Source organism: Hippopotamus amphibius, chromosome 6 (assembly GCF_030028045.1).
Source record: "Hippopotamus amphibius kiboko isolate mHipAmp2 chromosome 6, mHipAmp2.hap2, whole genome shotgun sequence".
Classification (NCBI taxonomy): domain Eukaryota; kingdom Metazoa; phylum Chordata; class Mammalia; order Artiodactyla; family Hippopotamidae; genus Hippopotamus; species Hippopotamus amphibius.
Genome location: NC_080191.1, coordinates 21,276,646 through 21,296,391, shown reverse-complemented (window position 1 = coordinate 21,296,391; position 19,746 = coordinate 21,276,646). Strand labels below are relative to the sequence as shown.

The 19,746-nt window shown below is 35.1% G+C and overlaps 1 protein-coding gene across 7 annotated transcripts in view; it reads left to right on the top strand.

Moving 5' to 3' along the window:
- The window catches only part of REV3L (REV3 like, DNA directed polymerase zeta catalytic subunit), a 176,626-nt gene that overhangs the window by 136,443 nt on the left and 20,437 nt on the right, over positions 1-19,746 (top strand). For 6 of the 7 annotated variants that reach the window (XM_057739215.1, XM_057739216.1, XM_057739213.1 and 3 more), the window contains 5 exons: positions 134-275; positions 1,836-2,080; positions 3,033-3,141; positions 4,963-5,169; positions 19,102-19,211. In XM_057739215.1, coding sequence (XP_057595198.1) covers positions 134-275; positions 1,836-2,080; positions 3,033-3,141; positions 4,963-5,169; positions 19,102-19,211 — 813 coding nt within the window. Of the gene's footprint in view, positions 1-133; positions 276-1,835; positions 2,081-3,032; positions 3,142-4,389; positions 4,515-4,962; positions 5,170-19,101; positions 19,212-19,746 lie in introns of those variants that run through there. The other variant, XR_009054327.1, reaches the window with a different exon arrangement.

Sequence of the window (19,746 nt, the reverse complement as noted above, 5' to 3'; positions counted from 1 at the left end):
AAAGGCTCAATCATGACTCCCTCCTTAAATAACCTCACATTTAATAGGTAGTTTTTGGCATAGTGAAAACAGTACTAGTTTCAGGTATTCAGATTTTTCCCAAATGTTCATAGCATGGATTCTCTTTTAACAGATGGAAAATGGTTGATCATTACATTAGCCGTGTCCGTGGAAATCTCCAAATGTTAGAACAACTGGACCTGATTGGGAAAACCAGTGAAATGGCTAGACTTTTTGGCATTCAGTTTTTACATGTACTGACAAGGGGTTCACAGGTAGGAAATAAATTTTCTTGCACCCTTGAAAGTTCTATGTGAGTGATATACTTACTTTTGAGATGTTTGAGGTGATTTGTTGTTGGTTTTTTTTTAATTTTCTGTCCAGTATCAACTAATATATATATGTACCTGGTTAATCAAATCTTGTCATTTCATTTTCTGGAAAAGCTTTAATTCACTTAACAACTCCACCTTTTATTTTCTCTCCGTACCAGCTTTTTGGCCATTGCTGAGTTTTGCATGGTAATAAGAAAATAAATGGCTGTGCCCTTGAGGATGATATTATATTCCTGAATACTGTCAGTGTGATTAGGGATGCCTTGAAAGGCTGCTTAGAACTGGGGAGGTAGCAAAGAAAGTCTACCTCTCTTTTGTTTTTTACATTCCTACTTTTGGCTGTTCCAACTCCCAACTTTAATATTAAAAAAAGAAGGAGGATTTGGGAATCAACATAAGTGGACTATATCACTTTTGTTTTTAATATTAAAGAAAAATGGAACCTTAGAAGCCATTTAACTCATCTCTTTCTAACTAGTTTCCCAGGGATATAAGAGATTTTGTTTAAATGCCTTACTGAAAATGGTTTTATGCTTTTATTCAGCAGATATTTATTTGAATACTTTTAGTGTGTTAAACACCGTGCTAGCCATCCGGGATACTACATTAAATCACTGTTTCCTTAACCTCATAAGATCTTTTAATTATTTTAATTATTTTATGTCAATAACATTCCCCAAATCTGCCAATTCAGTAAACATAGCAAAACTAGAGCTCTAACTACTTTGGCATTACCTGTTGCTGTATTTAATTTTATTGCTTATAAGCTATTAATTTTACTTATTTATACTCCCACAAGTTTTAAACACAATTTGAGCTGACTTATAATAAAAGGCAAAGATACCTTAAAACTGCATCAGAACATTTCAGTGAACCCATGCTGGTTCTTTGAGTGCTTTCTTTTTCTGAACTACAGACCATCTGCTTTATAGCAGTTATTATAAATAATCAGTAATTACTTGATTAATTTTTGTAAGGGACCAGTATTGACCTGACTGCCTTTCAATTTTGGAATCCTTCTGTTTCCTTCTTTGAAAATTGAAATAACATTTATCCATCTCAAGTCTCCTGACTTCCATTCTCTAATTTTCCCAAATAAATTTGGTGAAGATTATTGGCCAACTTTTTTAATGAAATTGTCAAATTGTACAGCTGTCTCTTTTCCTACATCTGTTTATTATGATATAGCTATTTTTTAAATATTAAAAGAAATCTAATTGTGTCTATCTTTTCAAAAATGACTTACTGTATGAGTTATTTGACATATTTTGCAGTTTTTATACAGGTTTTAGGAATAGGGAAAGGACTTACGAAGGGTCCCCTTCTGACACCTGAAAGCTGATTAAATAACCAATATTATATAACTGTGTTGTAAGAAAGTCTTGCAGCCGCATTCTGAAGAGCAAAACATCCCCCAAATGATTCTCACATATTTAAAAGACCAGTATATTTGTATTTAAGTTTCTTCTTCTCTCCCTACTTCCACCTCTCTGCCTGCAGTACCGTGTGGAATCAATGATGTTGCGTATTGCTAAACCAATGAACTATATTCCTGTGACACCTAGTGTACAGCAAAGGTCTCAGATGAGAGCCCCTCAGTGTGTTCCCCTGATTATGGAGCCTGAATCTCGCTTCTATAGCAACTCTGTTCTTGTTTTGGATTTCCAATCACTGTATCCTTCTATTGTGATTGCATACAACTACTGTTTCTCCACCTGCCTTGGCCATGTGGAAAACTTGGGGAAGTAAGTTTTTTTTTTCATATTTACAATTACTTTGTTGTAGTTTGTATTTCTAACTAAAATTAGACTTTCTTTGACTGTCTCTTTGCACATGAGACTGCCCTTAAGAGGTAGATGAATGGGCTGTAGCGCATCGAGTCCACTGTTTGTAGTTACGTTACTGATTAACGTGGATCACCATATGATGAGCATCATGGATGGATAACTGTTATGAAGAAGACTGTGAATATGATCAGCCTTGCAATTTATCTGTTTCACTCTTCATGTATATTTATGGTCTCTTTTAAAATAAAAGAGTTAATTTGTTGGTATAAATCAACTTTCAGTGGAACAGTCTGAGGATTCTGATCTTACAGCTTCAGCCATAACCTCCTCTTGACTTTTCTTAGAAACAGTTTTTTTTTTTTAAGTTAAATTGCCAAATGTTAAATTTTATTTATTCATGTCAACCAAATTTTTTCTCATGAGAAATACAGTCTTCCTCTATAGTGATTTTTGTGTACTTAAAACCAGGTGTTATAGTTTTAGTCTGAAGTGTATTCACTCCTTATAGAAAGCTTTTATGGAAATTATATTGGTAATTCTGTCTTTTTAGTAAAAACAGGAATTTGGAAAAGTTAGTTACAGCCTTTTTATTTAAGGCTTAAATTTTTCTTTAGGGAACTTAAGTGTAAAGTAGTCATACATTGAGCTAAAATTTGCTATTTCAGTAAGATTTTTCCCATGTATTTTAGGACAGTGCTATTAAAGAAATGTTTCTTTCAATAAGTTGTGAATATTTGAAAAATTGTTTTTTGTTAACTAAACAAATAAACATATTACTAACTATATGAATTCATGTTTAGATGTTTAAAAATGAATTTCCAGTAGAATTAGAAAGATTCTTAAAATTGCCTAGAATCTTTGTTTTGTGGTTTGAGAAAGTATTTGCTTAATTTTTTTTTTTTCTTAACAGGTATGATGAGTTCAAATTTGGCTGTACCTCTCTAAGAGTACCTCCAGATTTACTTTACCAAATTAGGCATGATATCACAGTGTCTCCCAATGGAATAGCTTTCGTCAAGGTAATGCTCTCTTATTAACCTTTGGAGAGCTAATGGTTTAGATGTTGTTGGCATATAATACAAAAAAAGAAAAGAAATTTGCTTCAATATCTTATCTCAAAAAGTCAAAGGTGTAGGGAATCTTCTAAGAAATTTTTTAATCATGTTTTTAAATGGTAATCTTGTTTTACTTGAATTGAGGTTTAAAATCTTTTAATTGTTAGATTTTAGTTTTTAATGAACTATTGCAAGAAATAAATGTGTATATATACCTTCTGCCCTCTATTAGAATCTAGCAGACTTAAGTAGCTATTTGATGATCACAGTAGTGTTAACTTATAAAGATTAAAATTGCCTTAATGCTTACACTTTATTAACTGTTTTATATATTTTAAATTAAATTAAGACTGTCTTAGAAATAATGATATTCTAATATATTTATTGATTGTATTTTTAAGAAGATACCCAAATTAATAACAGAGTCCCTTTTTTCTCTCCCTTGACTCCCCTCAAAAGAGACTAAAGCCTCATAAATGAATATATTAAAGACAGAGATCTAGGAGATTATATTGCCTCTCATATGCCAACTTCATTCCTTTCATTTTTATTTCCTTAGCAGTGAGTCTGTACTAGAATTGTGGGACAGTAGGGTGGTTGATGGTGGTAGCATGGACCCCACTAGCCCTCAAATTCATTCTGGTGTACTTAGCAAAAGTAGCATCATTCCCTACCAGTAAGAGGATGCTGTGTTTATAGAGTACTCTAAAATTGGCCATTTAGATACGAGGAAAATTTTTACCAAGTGGGTTCATGATATATTCCATTTTGGAAAATATTACATTTTAACATAATAACATATATCATGTCTTAACATAAACATTATGGCTGCTTCAAAAGGTACACAGAATGAATTAGAGGTTAGAATATGTTTTCATTGTCACATATCTAGCAGCTTATTATGTTATCTCCCTTTAACAGCATTTTAAGAACTTGTATCTACATTTTGACCCAATGTGTAAAGCTTAATGAAAATTAGATTTTTTAATATTCAGGAGTATGATTATCCTATTCCTGAAGTTTTAATTGTTCAGTCCAACATGCATTATCTTGCACGTGTCTGTGAATCATCTTCAAAGTTAATACTGTTTTGTGGTTTTCATTCCTAGTGGAGTTCTCGTAAATTCTCCCTAGTCTTGATTAATACAAATGATTTTTTTTTTTTTTGGCATCAACAAATTTTATCACCTCACTATTCATCCCCTCTTCCAGATTGCTAATAAATATAGGCCGGAGGGGATGGCTTAGTGGTCTAAGCATCAGATTTGAAATACCTAGTCCCTGGAACTGCAGGTTTGAATGTCAGCAGAGTCAACCCAGCTCATCATTCTTCCAAGGTAGATAAATGGAGTTCCATGCAGATTACTGTGTGGGGTCATTAGGATGAGATCTTTAAAAACTGAGGTTTGTTATGAGTGATACAAATCCCGTGTGTCTTTCTGAAAGAGTGGGGGTTTGGATCAAAGTTTTGACAAGATTTCCCTCTGAACTCATTGTATGGTCTCTTATGTACTAGTTGGCATCCTCCTCCCTGGAGGTCTCTGAACTCACATACTAGTGCTACATTAGATTTATAAACATTACAGGAATCTTTTAGGAGAAAAATCCTCTTCAAAAGAAAATGTGATGATTTTATATTGACGGCCACTGGTCCTGTGGCCACTCTATTGTTTGTACGTTTCAATTCATGACAATTGGCCATTGTTGTACTTTGTGCTTCCTTCTTAATTATCTAAATCTATAATGTTTAAGGGATTTAAACATTCTTTTTTTCCTTTATGATAGCCTTCAGTAAGAAAGGGTGTGCTACCAAGAATGCTCGAAGAGATTTTGAAGACTAGACTGATGGTGAAGCAGTCTATGAAGGCTTACAAGCAAGACAGAGCCCTTTCACGAATGCTTGAAGCACGTCAGCTAGGACTTAAGCTGATAGCAAATGTCACATTTGGCTATACAGCTGCTAATTTTTCTGGGAGAATGCCATGCATTGAGGTAAGTGATATGTCTATAGTTTTTTCAGAAGAGACTAAAGCAGCATTAAATGAATAACTATTCATTAAAGCCTTTTGTTTTGAAACTTTAGACTAAAGGGTTTCATTTCCATGACATAGGATCAGTTTTTCTTAAACCAGGACTGATATATTGATACATATTCTTAGGGATTTATGCATTTTCTCTGTGAGAACTCTTTGTGTTTTTTCAATGATAATTTTAGAAGTTAGCATATCTTAACATATTTAATTAACATATTTCTGCATAATCTGGATGACCATATTGTAACCAATTACTGGCATGAGATTTCAGTGCCACCTTTACAGCACTGTTTACAGTAACATTGGTACTAAATAATTCCTTTCAGTGTATCATTACAGGTCTGATGATAGTTCAGTTGTCTTCTCCAAATGTCAGTATAAAAACAATCATTCCATATTTATTAGTAAATATAAAACAAAACATTTCTTTTGCAGTGATAGTTGCATTAAACACTTTTCATTAAACAAGACTAATTTCTTGTTATTTACTAAATTAGGCTATTAATTTGACATGAATACAACAAAGTGTGACAGAGTAATACAATAATTTACTAATGGTTGAGAAAAGAACAGAGTAGGCTTGTTTGGTTGATCTTTTCCTGCCGGATGAAGGCTAGAGCATTGTGGTATACCATATTTGCAGTAGTTCAATAAGGGAAAGGCAGTGGAAGAATAAAGTCCCCACATAGCTCACAGTAGGCAAAGTAGACGCCAGAAACCTGTGCAAGCGACTTCCAGTTTCAGGTTCAGCATGAAGGAAACTCAGAGTCTCCGCTTTGTCCTCACACCAAGTCAGCTGAACAGATAGAAAAATCAACAACTCTTCTTAGTTCTGTCAGAGAGGTGAAGTTACCAGGCAAACTACTGCCCCCAGAATTGAAGAGACCAACAGGTGAATACAGAGAATCGCAACTCACCAGAGCAGAAATCTAAGAGCACAAATCTCTGTGAGAACCCGTGCCATGGTTAGGGAAAACCGAACTATAATTGATGAATTGTTGGAGGCTCAGGGTGGACAAATCTGAGATAAAAACTTCAAGGGACCCAGTCATCAGGGTCCCCACACTTTTGTGAATTTCACTTCTAGGAGCACAACCAGGTTCTCACAGTGAATATTAGAGGAAAATTCCCTTCTGTTTCTGGCACAGAGAGAGGGGAAAGAACTTAACCTGTTGGAGTTTTATCAGAGCCTAACTGACCTGGGAAAAGGGAAATACCCAACTCCAACTGCTCTAGCCTTCTACATGGAAGAAAAATACTCCAGCCCACTCTAGCCATCCTGTCCCACCAAAGTGAGGTGAAAAACTGAAAATCACATGTGAAGCCTACAGGCCAGAGGCACAGGTTCACTGAAAGACTGAGACCTACTCTTAGGACTAAAGAGCACTTCCCCTGCCCCGACACCTTACCACCACATTACTAAAGGCCTATTTATAGCAGTTCTTTTTGCCCAGTACATCATGTCTGGCTATCAAAAAAAATTGCAAGACTTAGTAAAAGCCAAAAAACACAGTTTGAAGAGACAGAGAAAGCATCAGAACCAGATTCAGATATGACAGGGATGTTGGAATTATCAGACTACAAATTTAAAACTATGATTAGGATGCTAAGAGTTCCCTCCAACAGCTAAAGTAGACAGCATGCAAGAACAGATGGGCAGTGTAAGCAGAGGGGTGGAAATTCTAAGAAAGAACCAAAAGGAAGTGCTGGAAATCAAAAATACTGTATTAGAAATGAAAAATGCTTCTGACTACTACACTGAACTGACTACTACACTGAACATGGCTGGGAAAAGAATCTCTGAGCTTGAGGAAATCTTAGTAGAAACTGCTAAAACTGAAAAACAAAAAGAGACTGAATAAAAGGAAAAGATATCCTAAAACTGTGGGACAACTACAGAAGGTATAACATGCATGTAATAGGAATTCCAGAAGGAGAAGAAAGAGAGAAAGGAACAGAAGAAATATTGAAACAATAATGACTGAGAATTTCCCCAAATTAATGTGGGACACCAAACTACCGGTCCAGGAAGTTCAGAGAACACCAAACAGAATAAATGCCCCCAAAAACGTAAGCGTAGGAACATCATTTTCGTACTTTAGGAAATCATCAATAAATTAAAAATCCTGAAAGAAGCCTAAGGGAAAAAAAACACCTTGCTTATAGAGAAGCAGAGATAAGAATTATATCCAACTTTTCCTCAGAAACCATGCAAGCAAGAAGAAAATGGAGTAAAATATTTAGTGTTGAGACATAAAACCCTTCACCTAGAATTCTGTACCTACAAAATTATCATTCAAAAGTGAAGGAGAAATTAAGATTTTTCTCAGACAAATAAAAATTGAGGGAATCTGTTGGCAATAGATCTGCCTTGCAAGAAATGCTAAACGAAGTTCTTTAGCAAGAAGGAAAATGATAATAGGTCAGAAACTTAGATCAATGCAAAAGAATGAAAGAGCATCAGAGAAGGAATAAGTAAGGGTGAAACATACACTTATTTTTCTTATTCTTAATTGATCTAACAGGTAACAATTTGTTCAAAATAATAGCAACAGTGTATTTGATTGTATTTTTATACATATGTATGTATAAGTAAAATGAATGACAAATGGTACAAGGAATGGGAGAAAAGGATTAGGATTATTTCGTTATAAAGTACCCACACTACCTATGAAGTGATATAGTGGATTTTGAAAATGATATATTTTAAGTAAATATAAATATTGCAAAATTTGGGGCAACCACTATAAAAAGTTAAAAAAAAAAAGAAATAGTTAATGTATAAGAAGGAGAGAAAATGGAATCACATGAAACAGTCAAAACCACAAAAGGCAGTAAAAGAGTGGAAAATAAAAATAGGAACAAAAACAAAGGCAACATATAGAAAATAAAGAAAATCAGGAAGGACATAGTTGAACAACACAATCAACTGACTGGATATAATGGACATTTATAGATTCCTTCATCCAACAACAGCTGAATACAAATTCTTCTCAAGTTCACATGCAACATGCACCAAGAGAGACCACATTCTGGGCCATAAAACACTTTAGCAACTTTAAAAGAATAAATCATGCAATGTATGCTTTCAGATCACAATGGAATTAAACTAGAAATCAGTTACAGAAATATCGCTGGAAAATCTCCTAAATACTTATAGAGATTAAGCAGCATTTCTAAATAACACATGGGTCAAAGAAAAAAATCTAAAGAGAAATTTTTAAGTATTTTGAACTAAATGAAAATGAAAACACAACTTATCACAATTTGTGGAAATCAGCAAAAACAGTACTTAGGAAATTTACAGACTGAACGAATATGTTGGGGGAAAAGATCTAAAATCAATCATCAACTAAGCTTTTTTTTTTTTTTTTTCTGGGCCAAGTTTTCAGAAACTTTAGTCTGTAGAAATAATGTTCTCAACACAAGAAGCCTTATCTACAAGGAAGAAAGTTGTCACAGATGACACCTTAATTTTCTGTATTCCCATACATACAGCCTTATTATTTAACATGTAGTAAGTACCAACCCTGCAGTAAAAATCTTCAAGTCTAATATTTCTAAATTTAGTGCTCTGTTTAATTTCACATCTTAATTTGAATTTTGGACATTTTGCTTGAACTGTGAAAGAAAAGTTTCTAGTTTCATAATGCCTTTTTCTTTCTTTCTTTTTTTTTTTTTTTGGGGGGGGGGGGGTACACCAGGTTCCATCATCTGTTTTTATACACATATCCCCGTATTCCCTCCCTTCCTTGACTCCCCCCACTCTCCCCGCCCCAGTCCTCTAAGGCATCTTCCATCCTCGAGTTGGACTCCCTTTGTTATACAACAACTTCCCACTGGCTATCTGTTTTACAGTTGGTAGTATATATATGTCTGTGCTACTCTCTCGCTTCGTCTCAGCTTCCCCTTCACCCCCCTCCCCCTCCCATACCCCGAGTTCTCCAGTCCATTCTCTGTATCTGCATCCTTGTTCTTGTCACTGAGTTCATCAGTACCATTTTTAGATTCCATATATGTGAGTTAGCATACAATATTTGTCCTTCTCTTTCTGACTTACTTCACTATGTATGACAGATTGTAGTTCTATCCACCTCATTACATATAGCTCCATCTCATCCCTTTTTATAGCTGAGTAATATTCCATTGTATATATATGCCACATCTTCTGTATCCATTCATTTGTTGATGGGCATTTCGGTTGCTTCCATGTCCTGGCTATTGTAAATAGTGCTGCAATAAACATGATGGTACAAGTTTCTTTTGGGATTATGGTTTTCTTTGGGTATATGCCCAGGAGTGGGATGACTGGATCATATGGTAGTTCTATTTGTAGTTTTTTAAGGAACCTCCAAATTGTTTTCCATAGTGGCTGTACCAACTTACAGTCCCACCAACAGTGCAGGAGAGTTCCCTTTTCTCCACACCCTCTCCAACATTTGTGGTTTCCAGACTTTGTGATGATGGCCATTCTAATTGGTGTGAGGTGATACCTCATTGTGGCTTTGACTTGCATTTCTCTGATGGTTAGTGATGTTGAGCATCTTTTCATGTGTTTGTTGGCCATCTGTATGTCTTCTTTGGAGAAATGTCTCTTTAGGTCTTCTGCCCATTTGTGGATTGGGTTATTTGCTTTTTTGGTATTAAGTTTCATGAGCTGCTTGTATATTTTGGAGGTTAATCCTTTGTCCGTTGTTTCATAGGCAATTATTTTTTCCCATTCTGAGGGTTGCCTTTTAGTCTTGTTTATGGTTTCTTTCGCTGTGCAAAAGCTTTTAAGTTTCATGAGGTCCCATTTGTTTATTCTTGATTTTATTTCCATGATTCTAGGAGGTGGGTCAAAAAGGATCTTGCTTTGATGGATGTCATAGAGTGTTCTGCCTATGTTTTCCTCTAGGAGTTTTATAGTGTCTGGCCTTACATGTAGGTCTTTAATCCATTTGGAGTTTATTTTTGTGTATGGTGTTAGGAAGTGTTCTAATTTCATTCTTTGACATGTTGCTGTCCAATTTTCCCAGCACCACTTATTGAAGAGGCTGTCTTTTTTCCATTGTATACTCGTGCCTCCTTTGTCAAAGATAAGGTGCCCATATGTGTTTGGGCTTACTTCTGAGTTCTCTATTCTATTCCATTGATCTTCCTTTCTATTTTTGTGCCAGTACCATACTGTCTTGATCACTATGGCCTTGTAGTATAGTTTGAAGTCAGGAAGCCTGATTCCACCAACTCCATTTTTCCTTCTCAAGATTGCTTTGGCTATTCGGGGTCTTTTGCGTTTCCATACAAATCGTAAGATTTCTTGCTCTAGTTCTGTGAAAAAGGCCATTGGTAATTTGATCGGGATTGCATTGAATCTGTAAATTGCTTTGGGTAGTACAGTCATTTTCACGATGTTGATTCTTCCAATCCAGGAACATGGTATGTCTCTCCATCTGTTCGTGTCGTCTTTGATTTCTTTCACCAATGTCTTAAAGTTTTCTGCGTACAGATCTTTTGCCATCAACTAAGCTTTTACCTTAGGAAACTAGAAAAAGAACAAATTAAATCCAAAGCAAGCAGAAGAAAAGAAATAATAAAAATTACAGCAGAAATCCGTGAAACTGATTTTCTCGATTGATTTTGTGTTATCAAAGAACCCCAAAGCTACTGTTTTGAAAAGATCCATAAAATCAGTAAATCTCTAGTCAGCCTAACTAAAGAAAAAAAAAAAAAGAGTACACAAATTGCAAATATCAGAAACAAAAGAGGGGATATCACTTCAGTTCCCATGGACACTGAAAGGATAATAAAAGAATGTTATACACACAAATTTGATAACCTAGATGAACTGAACCAATTACTTGAAAGACATAATCTGCTAAAACTTGTACAAGAAGAAATAGGCAATCTCAATAGGCCTATATCTATTGAAGAAATTGAATCAATAATAGCCTTCCGAAACAGAAAGCACCAAAACCCAAATGGGTTCAGTGCTAAATTCTACAAACATTTATGGAAGAATATACCAGTTCTCTGCAGTCTCTTTCAGAAGATGCAAGCAGAAGGAGTACTTTCTAATTCATTCTAATTCCGAATACCAAAACCAGACAAAGACATTATAAGAAAAGAAAACTCCAGGTCAGTATCCCTCATGAACATAGGTGTAAAAATCCTCAATAAATATTAGCAAATCAAATCCAAAAATGTATAAAAACAATTATATACCACAACCAAGTGAGATTTATTCCAGGTATGCAAGGCTGGTTCAACATTGAAAAATCAATTGAGAGCCATCATGTCACATTCAGGTTAAATAAAATCACATGATCATGTTAACATGCAGAAAAGGCAGTTGACAAAATCCAATACCCATTCATGATAAAAACTCACAGTAGACTAAGAATAGAGGGGAACTTTGTCAGTCTGATGGAGAATATCCACCAAAAAGCCTACAGCTCATATTATGCTTAACCATGAGAAACTCGAAGCTTTCTCACTAAGGTCAAGAACAAGGCAAGGATGTACCAACTCATCACTGCCTTTCACCATCGTACTAGAAGTCCTAGCTAATGCAATAAAACAAGCAAAGGAAATAAAGGGTATGCAGACTGGGTAACTTCTTTGGCAGTCCAAAGGTTAAGACTCCATGTTTCCAATGCAGGGTGTGCAGATTCAATCCCTGGTCAAGGCACTGTGATCCCACATGCCACACCATGTGGCCAATAAAATAAAAAATCTTTTTAAAAAAAGTATGCAGATTGGAAAGGAAGGTAAAACTGTCTTTATTTCCAGATGAATTAATCCTCTATGTAGAAAATCCCCCAAAATTGACAAAAAACCTCCTGGAACTAATAAGCAATTACATAGCAGGGTTGCAGGATACAAGGTTAATACACAGTATATACCAGCAATGAATAAGTGGAATTTGAAATTAAAAACACAATACCATTTATATTAGCACCCCCCAAAATGAAATACTTTGGTATAAACCTAACAAAGTATGTATGAGACCTATATGAGGAAAATTGCAAAACTCTGATGAAAGCAAAGAACTAAATAAATGAAAAGATATTCCACATTCATGGTTAAGAAGACTTGGTATTGTCAAGAATTCAGTTCATCTCAAATTGGTCTGTAGATTCAATGCAATCCCAGTCAAAATCCCAGCAAGTTATTTTGTTGATATTGACAAACTGATTTTAAAGTTTACACAAAGGGGAGTTCCCTGGTGGCCTAGTGGTCAGGATTCTGGGCTTTCAGTGCCATGGCCTGGGTTCAGTCCCTGGTCGGGGAACTGAGATCCTAGCCACATGCCCCCCCCCCCCCCCCCAAAAAAAAAGTTTACATGGAAAGATAAAAGACTCTGAATAGCCAAAAGAAGAATAAAATCAGAAGACTGACAGTACCTGACTTCAAGACTTACTGTAAAGCTACAGTAATCAAGGCAGTGTAGTACTGGCAAAAGAATAAACAAGTAGATCAATGGAACAGAATAGAGATTCCAAAAATAGACCCACATAAATATAGTCAACTGATCTTTAACAGAGGAGCAAAGACAATAAATACAATAGAGCAAAGATAGTCTTTTCAACAATTGGTGCTGGAAAAACTGGACATCCACATGCAAAAAAAAAATGAATCTAATTACAGACCTTACACCCTTCATAAAAATTAACTCAAATTGGATCACAGACCTAAATATATAATGCAAAACTATAAAACTCCTAGAATAACATATGAAAAAAATCTAGATAACCTTGGATTTGGTGATGTAACACCTTGGCTTTTTAGATATAACAGCAAAGGCATGATCCATGAAAAAGAATTGCTGAGCTGGACTTTGTTAAATTGAATTTTTCTGTTCTACAAAAGACACTGTCAAAAGAATGAAAAGACAGGCCACAGACTTGGAGAAAATATTTGCAAAAGGCATATTTGATATTATCAAATTTGGATTGTTATCCAAAATATACAGAGAATTCTTAAAACTCAATAAGAAGAAAACAAACGGTTGATTAAAAATGGGCCAAAGACTTTGACACCTCACCAAAGAAAATTTGTAGATGACAAATAATATGAAAAGATCCTCTATATCATATGAAAAGATCCTCTATATCATATGTCATCAGGAAAGTGCAAATTAAAATGAGATACCACGAAACACTGATTAGAATGGCCAAAATCCAGAACACTGACACCACCAAACGCTGGCAAGGATGCGCAGCAGCAGGAACTCTCATTCATTGCTGGTGGGCGTGCAAAATGGTACAATCACTTTGGAGGACAGTTTGGCAGTTTCTTACAAAATTAAACATACTCTCACCATACAACCCAGCAATAACTCTCCTTGGTATTTACCCAAAGGAGTTGAAAATGCATGTTCACACAAAAACCTGGACACAGATTATCATCATAGCAGCTTTATTCATAATTGCCAAAATTTGGAAGCAACCAAGATGTCCTTCCATAAGTGATAAGTAAACTTATCAGAGAGTGGACTAGTATCAAGCACTAAAAATAAACGAGCTGTCAAGCCATGAAAAAGACATGGAGGGAGCTTAAATCCATATTACTAAGAGAGAGAAGTCAATCTGAAAAGGCTGCATACTGTGTGATTCCAACTATGTGACATCCTAGAAAAAGTCAAAACTATGGAAACAAAAAGATCAGTCATTGTCAGAGTTGGGGGGGGGCGGGGGGAGATGAACAGGCAGAGCACAGAGGATTTTTAGGGCATTGAGACTATGGCTGACTCTTGAACAACACAGGTTTGAAATGTATGGGTCCATTTATATTTGGATTTTTTTCAGCAAATACTGTAGTATTAAATGATCTGCAGTTGGTTGAATTTGTGGATGCAGAACTACAGATATGGAGGGCTGACTGTGAGAGTGGAGAATCCGTGGATTTTGGTATCCATGGCAGGTTCTAGTACCACTCCTCCATGTTGTTCAAGGGTCCGTTGTACTCTGTATGATACTGTAATGGTAGATAAATATAACTATACACTTATCCAAGCCCACAGAATATACAACACTGAGAGTGAATCTTCTTGCAAACTGTGGACTTTGGGTGATAATGATGTGTCAGTGTGGGTTCATCAACAAACATTCCATCTGGTGGGAGATGTTGATAATGAGGGAGGCTAAAGTACGGGGGAGAAAAAAACCTGGGCAAGGCAGTTTGTGACATATTCACATTGACAACAGCAAAATGCCATCTGAAATGTAAAAATATTCACTTGAATTTTTTGGTCATGTGATTTTGTTTGTACTGGATAAATTTTTTGGTTTTGTAGTTGAATTATAAAGCATAAGATGTTTATATCTCGTTTCAAGTTTATATATTTTTAGGTAACATGAAAAGCTGCTCAACATCACTAATTATTAGAGAAATGCAAATCAAAACTACAATGAGGTATTCACCTCACACAGGTTAGAATGGGCATCATCAGAAAATCTACAAACAGTAAATGCTGGAGAGGGTGTGGAGAAAAAGGAACGATCTTGCATTGCTGGTAGGAATGTAAATTGATACTGCCACTATGGAAAACAGTATGGAGGTTCCTTGCAAAACTAAAAATAGAACTACCATATGACCCAGCAATCCCACTGCTGGGCATATACCCAGAGAACACCATAATTCAAAAAGACACATACACTCCAATGTTCACTGCAGCACTATTTACAATAGCCAGGACATGGAAGCAACCTAAGTGTCCATCAACAGATGAATGGATAAAGAAGACGTGGTACATACATACAATGGAATATTACTCAGCTGTAAAAAGCAATGAAACTGGGACATTTGTAGAGACATGGATGGACCTAGGGACTGTCATACAGAGTGAAGTGAGTCAGAAAGAGAAAAACAAATACTGTATATTAACACATATATGTGGACTATAGAAAAATGGTACAAATCAACCAGTTTGCAAGGCAGAAATAGAGACACAGATGTAGAGAACAAACATAGGGACACCAAGTAGGGAAAGCGGGGAGGGTTGGGGGGGGGGGGGAAATGAATTGGGAGATCCGGATACCAAATTGTACACTCTAAATATATGCAGTTTATTGTAAAAAATAAAAAAATAGTTTAAAAAAATACTTTGTCAGTCCTAGGGATTCATATTATTATTCACATTTGAAAAACTGATTCATAGAAAAAGTGGAAATTATTTTATTAATAATGTAGAACCAGAATAGCAAATCTTTTCTTAGGCTGTTTCCACTTTCCTCTAATTTTTTTCCTACCTCTCAATTTAAAATGTGTTTAATGTATTTTGTAACAAAATAAAGCAGAAATTAACACTTCTTTTAAAACTAAATATTCTGGGAGGGGTATAAATTAGGCATTTGGGATTAACATATACATACTACTATATATGAAACAGGTAAACAACAAAGATCAACTGTATAGCACAGGGAACTATACTCAATATCTCGTAATAGCCTATAATGGAAAAGACTCTGAAAAAGAATATATAGATGTAGATCTATAATTGAATCACTTTGTTGTATACTTGAAACTAACACAACATTGTAAAATATACTTCAGTTTTTTTTAAATATATATGTGTATATGTATACTGTTTGTGTGTGTGTGTGTCCTAACCTTAGAATAATTAGAATTTGGGGGTTTTGTTGAGGAGTAGAGTTCTGCCAGGAAGAATGCTACTACCTAACATGTTGAAAACTGACTGCCAAGCATCATCTGCCTCCTTGACCCTGGACTTTTCAGATATTCTGAGGTTAATGACTACACGCTTGCGTTTGGCTCCTCTTTACATGCCAACATCACACTTTAATAATGTTAACTTATATATGAAGTCATTAGTGGAAAAAGCTGTCAACATCACAGAAAGGGTCTCTCATGAACATGTCAAAAGTTAGCTCCAGTGGAGTCAAGATGGGAGCTATTGTCTTTAAAGGCAAATAAACTACTGACTATGGCCATGTGCTTTCCTTCAATGAATATACAATAAAAAATGTTTGATAATACCACCAAGATCACATAAAATGTGCTAGATCTAGACTATCATAGAGAAAAGACAAGACTTTTTAAGCAAGAATTCCTATAAGAATGCAGAAAATGAGTAATGTACCTAATAGTTGTAGGTTAATGTCTCTCAGTTCAACACTGTCACTGATGTGTTTATTTCATAAATTAAAAATTTTATGTCTTCACATTTTTCTCCTAAATTATTTACTGTTCATGATAAAGCTGTATATACACATACATGTATATATGACAAATTTTTCAACTGGCTGTTTATTGTCTCTTTTTTTGTGAGATATAATTGACATGTAACATTATATTAGTTTCAAGTATACAGCATAATGATTCTATATTTGTATATATTGCAAAATGATCAATATCATTTAGACCACAAATCTAGTTAATGTCCATCACCACATAGTTACAATTTTTTTTTCTTATGATGAGAGCTTCTAAGATCTACTCTCTTAGCAACTTTAAATTATACAGTATTATTATTAACTATAGTCACCATGCTGTATATTACATCTCTAAGACTTACTTATTGCATAACTGGAAGTTTGTACCTTTGACCACCTTCACCCTATCCCCACCCCCATCCCTACCTCCTGCCTCTGGCAACCACCAGTCTGTTCTCTGTGTCTATGAGTTCAGTGGGGTTTGGCGGGGGGGGGGGGGGTTGTTATAGATTCCACATATAAGTGAGATCATAAAGTATTTGTCTCTCTCTGTCTTATTTCACTAAGCATAATACCCTCAGCGTTCATCCATGTTGCAAATGGCATGACTACCTTCTTTTGTATGGCTAAATAATATTTCATTGTATATAAACCGCCTTTTCTTTATCTGTTCATTCATCATTGGACACTTAGCTTGTTTCTGTGTCTTTGCTGTTGTAAAATAATGCTGCAGTGAACATGGGGATGCAGCTGTCTTTTCCAGTTAGTGTTTTTGTTTCCTTCAGATAAATATCCAGAAGTGGAATTACTGCATCATACGGTTGTTCTGCTTTTAACTTTTTGTGGAACCTCCATACTGTTTCCCATAGTGGCTGCACCAATTTACATTTCTACCTACAGTGCACAAAGGTTCCCTTTTCTCCACACCCTCGCCAATATTCTTTTCAGAGAATTTTTACTTTAAATATTTTTCTTATTATGACGCTTCAGGATCCTTATCATTGCCTAAATTGTGAAACCAGTCAATTTCCTCTTTCTAAATCCAGTCTCTTAGCCTTGTAATGTTTTTCAAATTAGGAACTATGACACAAAGTAGCAGAATCAGTTTTAATGTAATTGCCATTCCTTTCTTCTCCCCCACTGTTCCCCCAGTGCTCCTTCCCCTCATGCCTCTGAGTCCTTCACACTGCATGGACTTAAGGGCCAGCTGCAAGAGTTCTGACCCTTCTAGATGTAGCTTATTGGGTCAGAATAGACAGCAGGAGGCAGACATTTAGGATCAGTATATTTGTGTATTTATTTGTATGTGTATGTCTCAAAAGCATATTTGACTCTAACACTAGATGGCTCACCCATTTAGCTATTTGCTGAATCACATATTTTTATCTTCTGTGAAAGTGGCAGAAGATGACAGGTTGAATATTTCATTCATACTTGAATTTCAATTAGATGACATGATTTTTTTTTTTTAACATACTAGGCTATAGTTCATGTTCTCAAGCTTTTCTCTTTTTTCCTTTCCTTTTTTTTAATGGCACACGGGCTTAGTTGCTCCACAGCATGTGGGATCTTCCTGGAGCAGGGATCAAACCCATGGCCCCTGCATTGGCAGGCGGATTTTTAACCACTGCGCCACCTAGGAAGTCCCTCAAGGTTTTCTCTTGCACTAAAGGTTTCAACAGGATTCATGATCTTAATTTAAAACCCTAGTAAAGTTTATGCTATCAGTTTTTTATTTATCCCTTTGTTCATACACTTAATATTTCCTGTGTAAACAATTTTAGGCAGCCTTTTAAATATTATTCAGTCCTTCATTTAGTTCAGATAATTCACATTTTACAGTAAAAGGGGAAGGATCTTTATAAATACTGTCTGAATCTTAAAAGAAAAAGTGCATAATTTTTTTTAAACTTTAAAAAGTAATGTTCCTTTTATGCTGAACAACAGTTTCCCCAACCCTGAGCTTAATGAGTTTAATAAATGAAGCAGCAGTGCTATATTAGTCTCCTTAATTTCTTTAACTGTGAAATATAATTAGCTTGCTTCTCATATTTGTCAAGATCCACCATCTTTTTTGTTTTGTCAACTTATGCCATGATCATTGTTAAAACTCACCAATCACCAGTGAAAGAACTTAGACATATATCTGCCTTCTTGATTTAAACTGAACACCTGTAATAGATCTTTCATCATATACTTAGGCATTTTTCCTTCTATCAGTATTTAGTATCATCTAAAAAAATATGTATAACCAATCACTGAGACGTAAGTTCAGCATAGTCTTTTAATGATACTGAAAGAAATTATCATAAAACTCCAACAGAAAAATTTTGAAAGGTACACATGCACACACATGCACATACGTAGTGTAATTTCCTGCCTAATTGATTATAAAGGCATATTAGAAAGTCCTTGAATAAATAAGGCTTATTCTTCTAGGATCAAATGTAGCTATGTACCATGTATACGGTGCAGTCCATTGTACTTACTGATACACTCACAGGCAAGTCTGTATATTGATTGGTTTTTTTTAAATTATTCATCCATCTCATTTTCTTCTTGAGTACTTGTAGAAAGAATGATGGCACTGGTGAGTATTTTCTTTTTAATGTTCTTTTCTCCTTATTTCAATTTTAGAAATATTTAGTAATTAAAACTAAGTATTATATATTAAAGTCTATTGTCTTATACTAAACTATATTAAGAAATTCTTTTCAATGTGTTTGTACCAACAGGTTGGTGATAGTATTGTTCACAAAGCCAGAGAAACCTTGGAACGAGCTATTAAACTGGTGAATGATACCAAGAAATGGGGTGCTAGGGTTGTATATGGTGATACTGACAGGTAATGAACTTTGTTTTGTAGTTGTCTTTTTGCATCTCTTCAGATATTCATTTCAGCATTTGAAATAGCTTAAGGGTAATCCTTCCTAAAAGTAGAGTTCTATCTCAGTTCTTTCCAGTCCTTATGGTCTTGTGATTGGAGTTAACACAGGTCCTGATTTACTAAAAATGATCTTAAGAGACAGAAAATGTATGTGACCTGAGCCACAGATTGTGAAGATTCCCAAGGCATCCCTCCAGGTAGCCAAGTAGATAGGGATCTGTAAAAAGTGTATACACAGGAATCTGGTCTGTTTAAAGAAACAGCTTTTAATGTTAAGAACTCCTCAGATAGCTGCAGCTCTCTGAATTTAAATATATATATATATATATATATATATATATATATATCTTAAAATGATCAAACTATTTTTGAGAGATGGCTGCCAAAGGTGTGAGTAGTTAACTTTTTGCTGGGCCCCAAAATCTGTTGACCTTTTATAAACAGTGCATATATGCAAATACATTTTCCATCTGATTCCAGAGGCTCACAGACT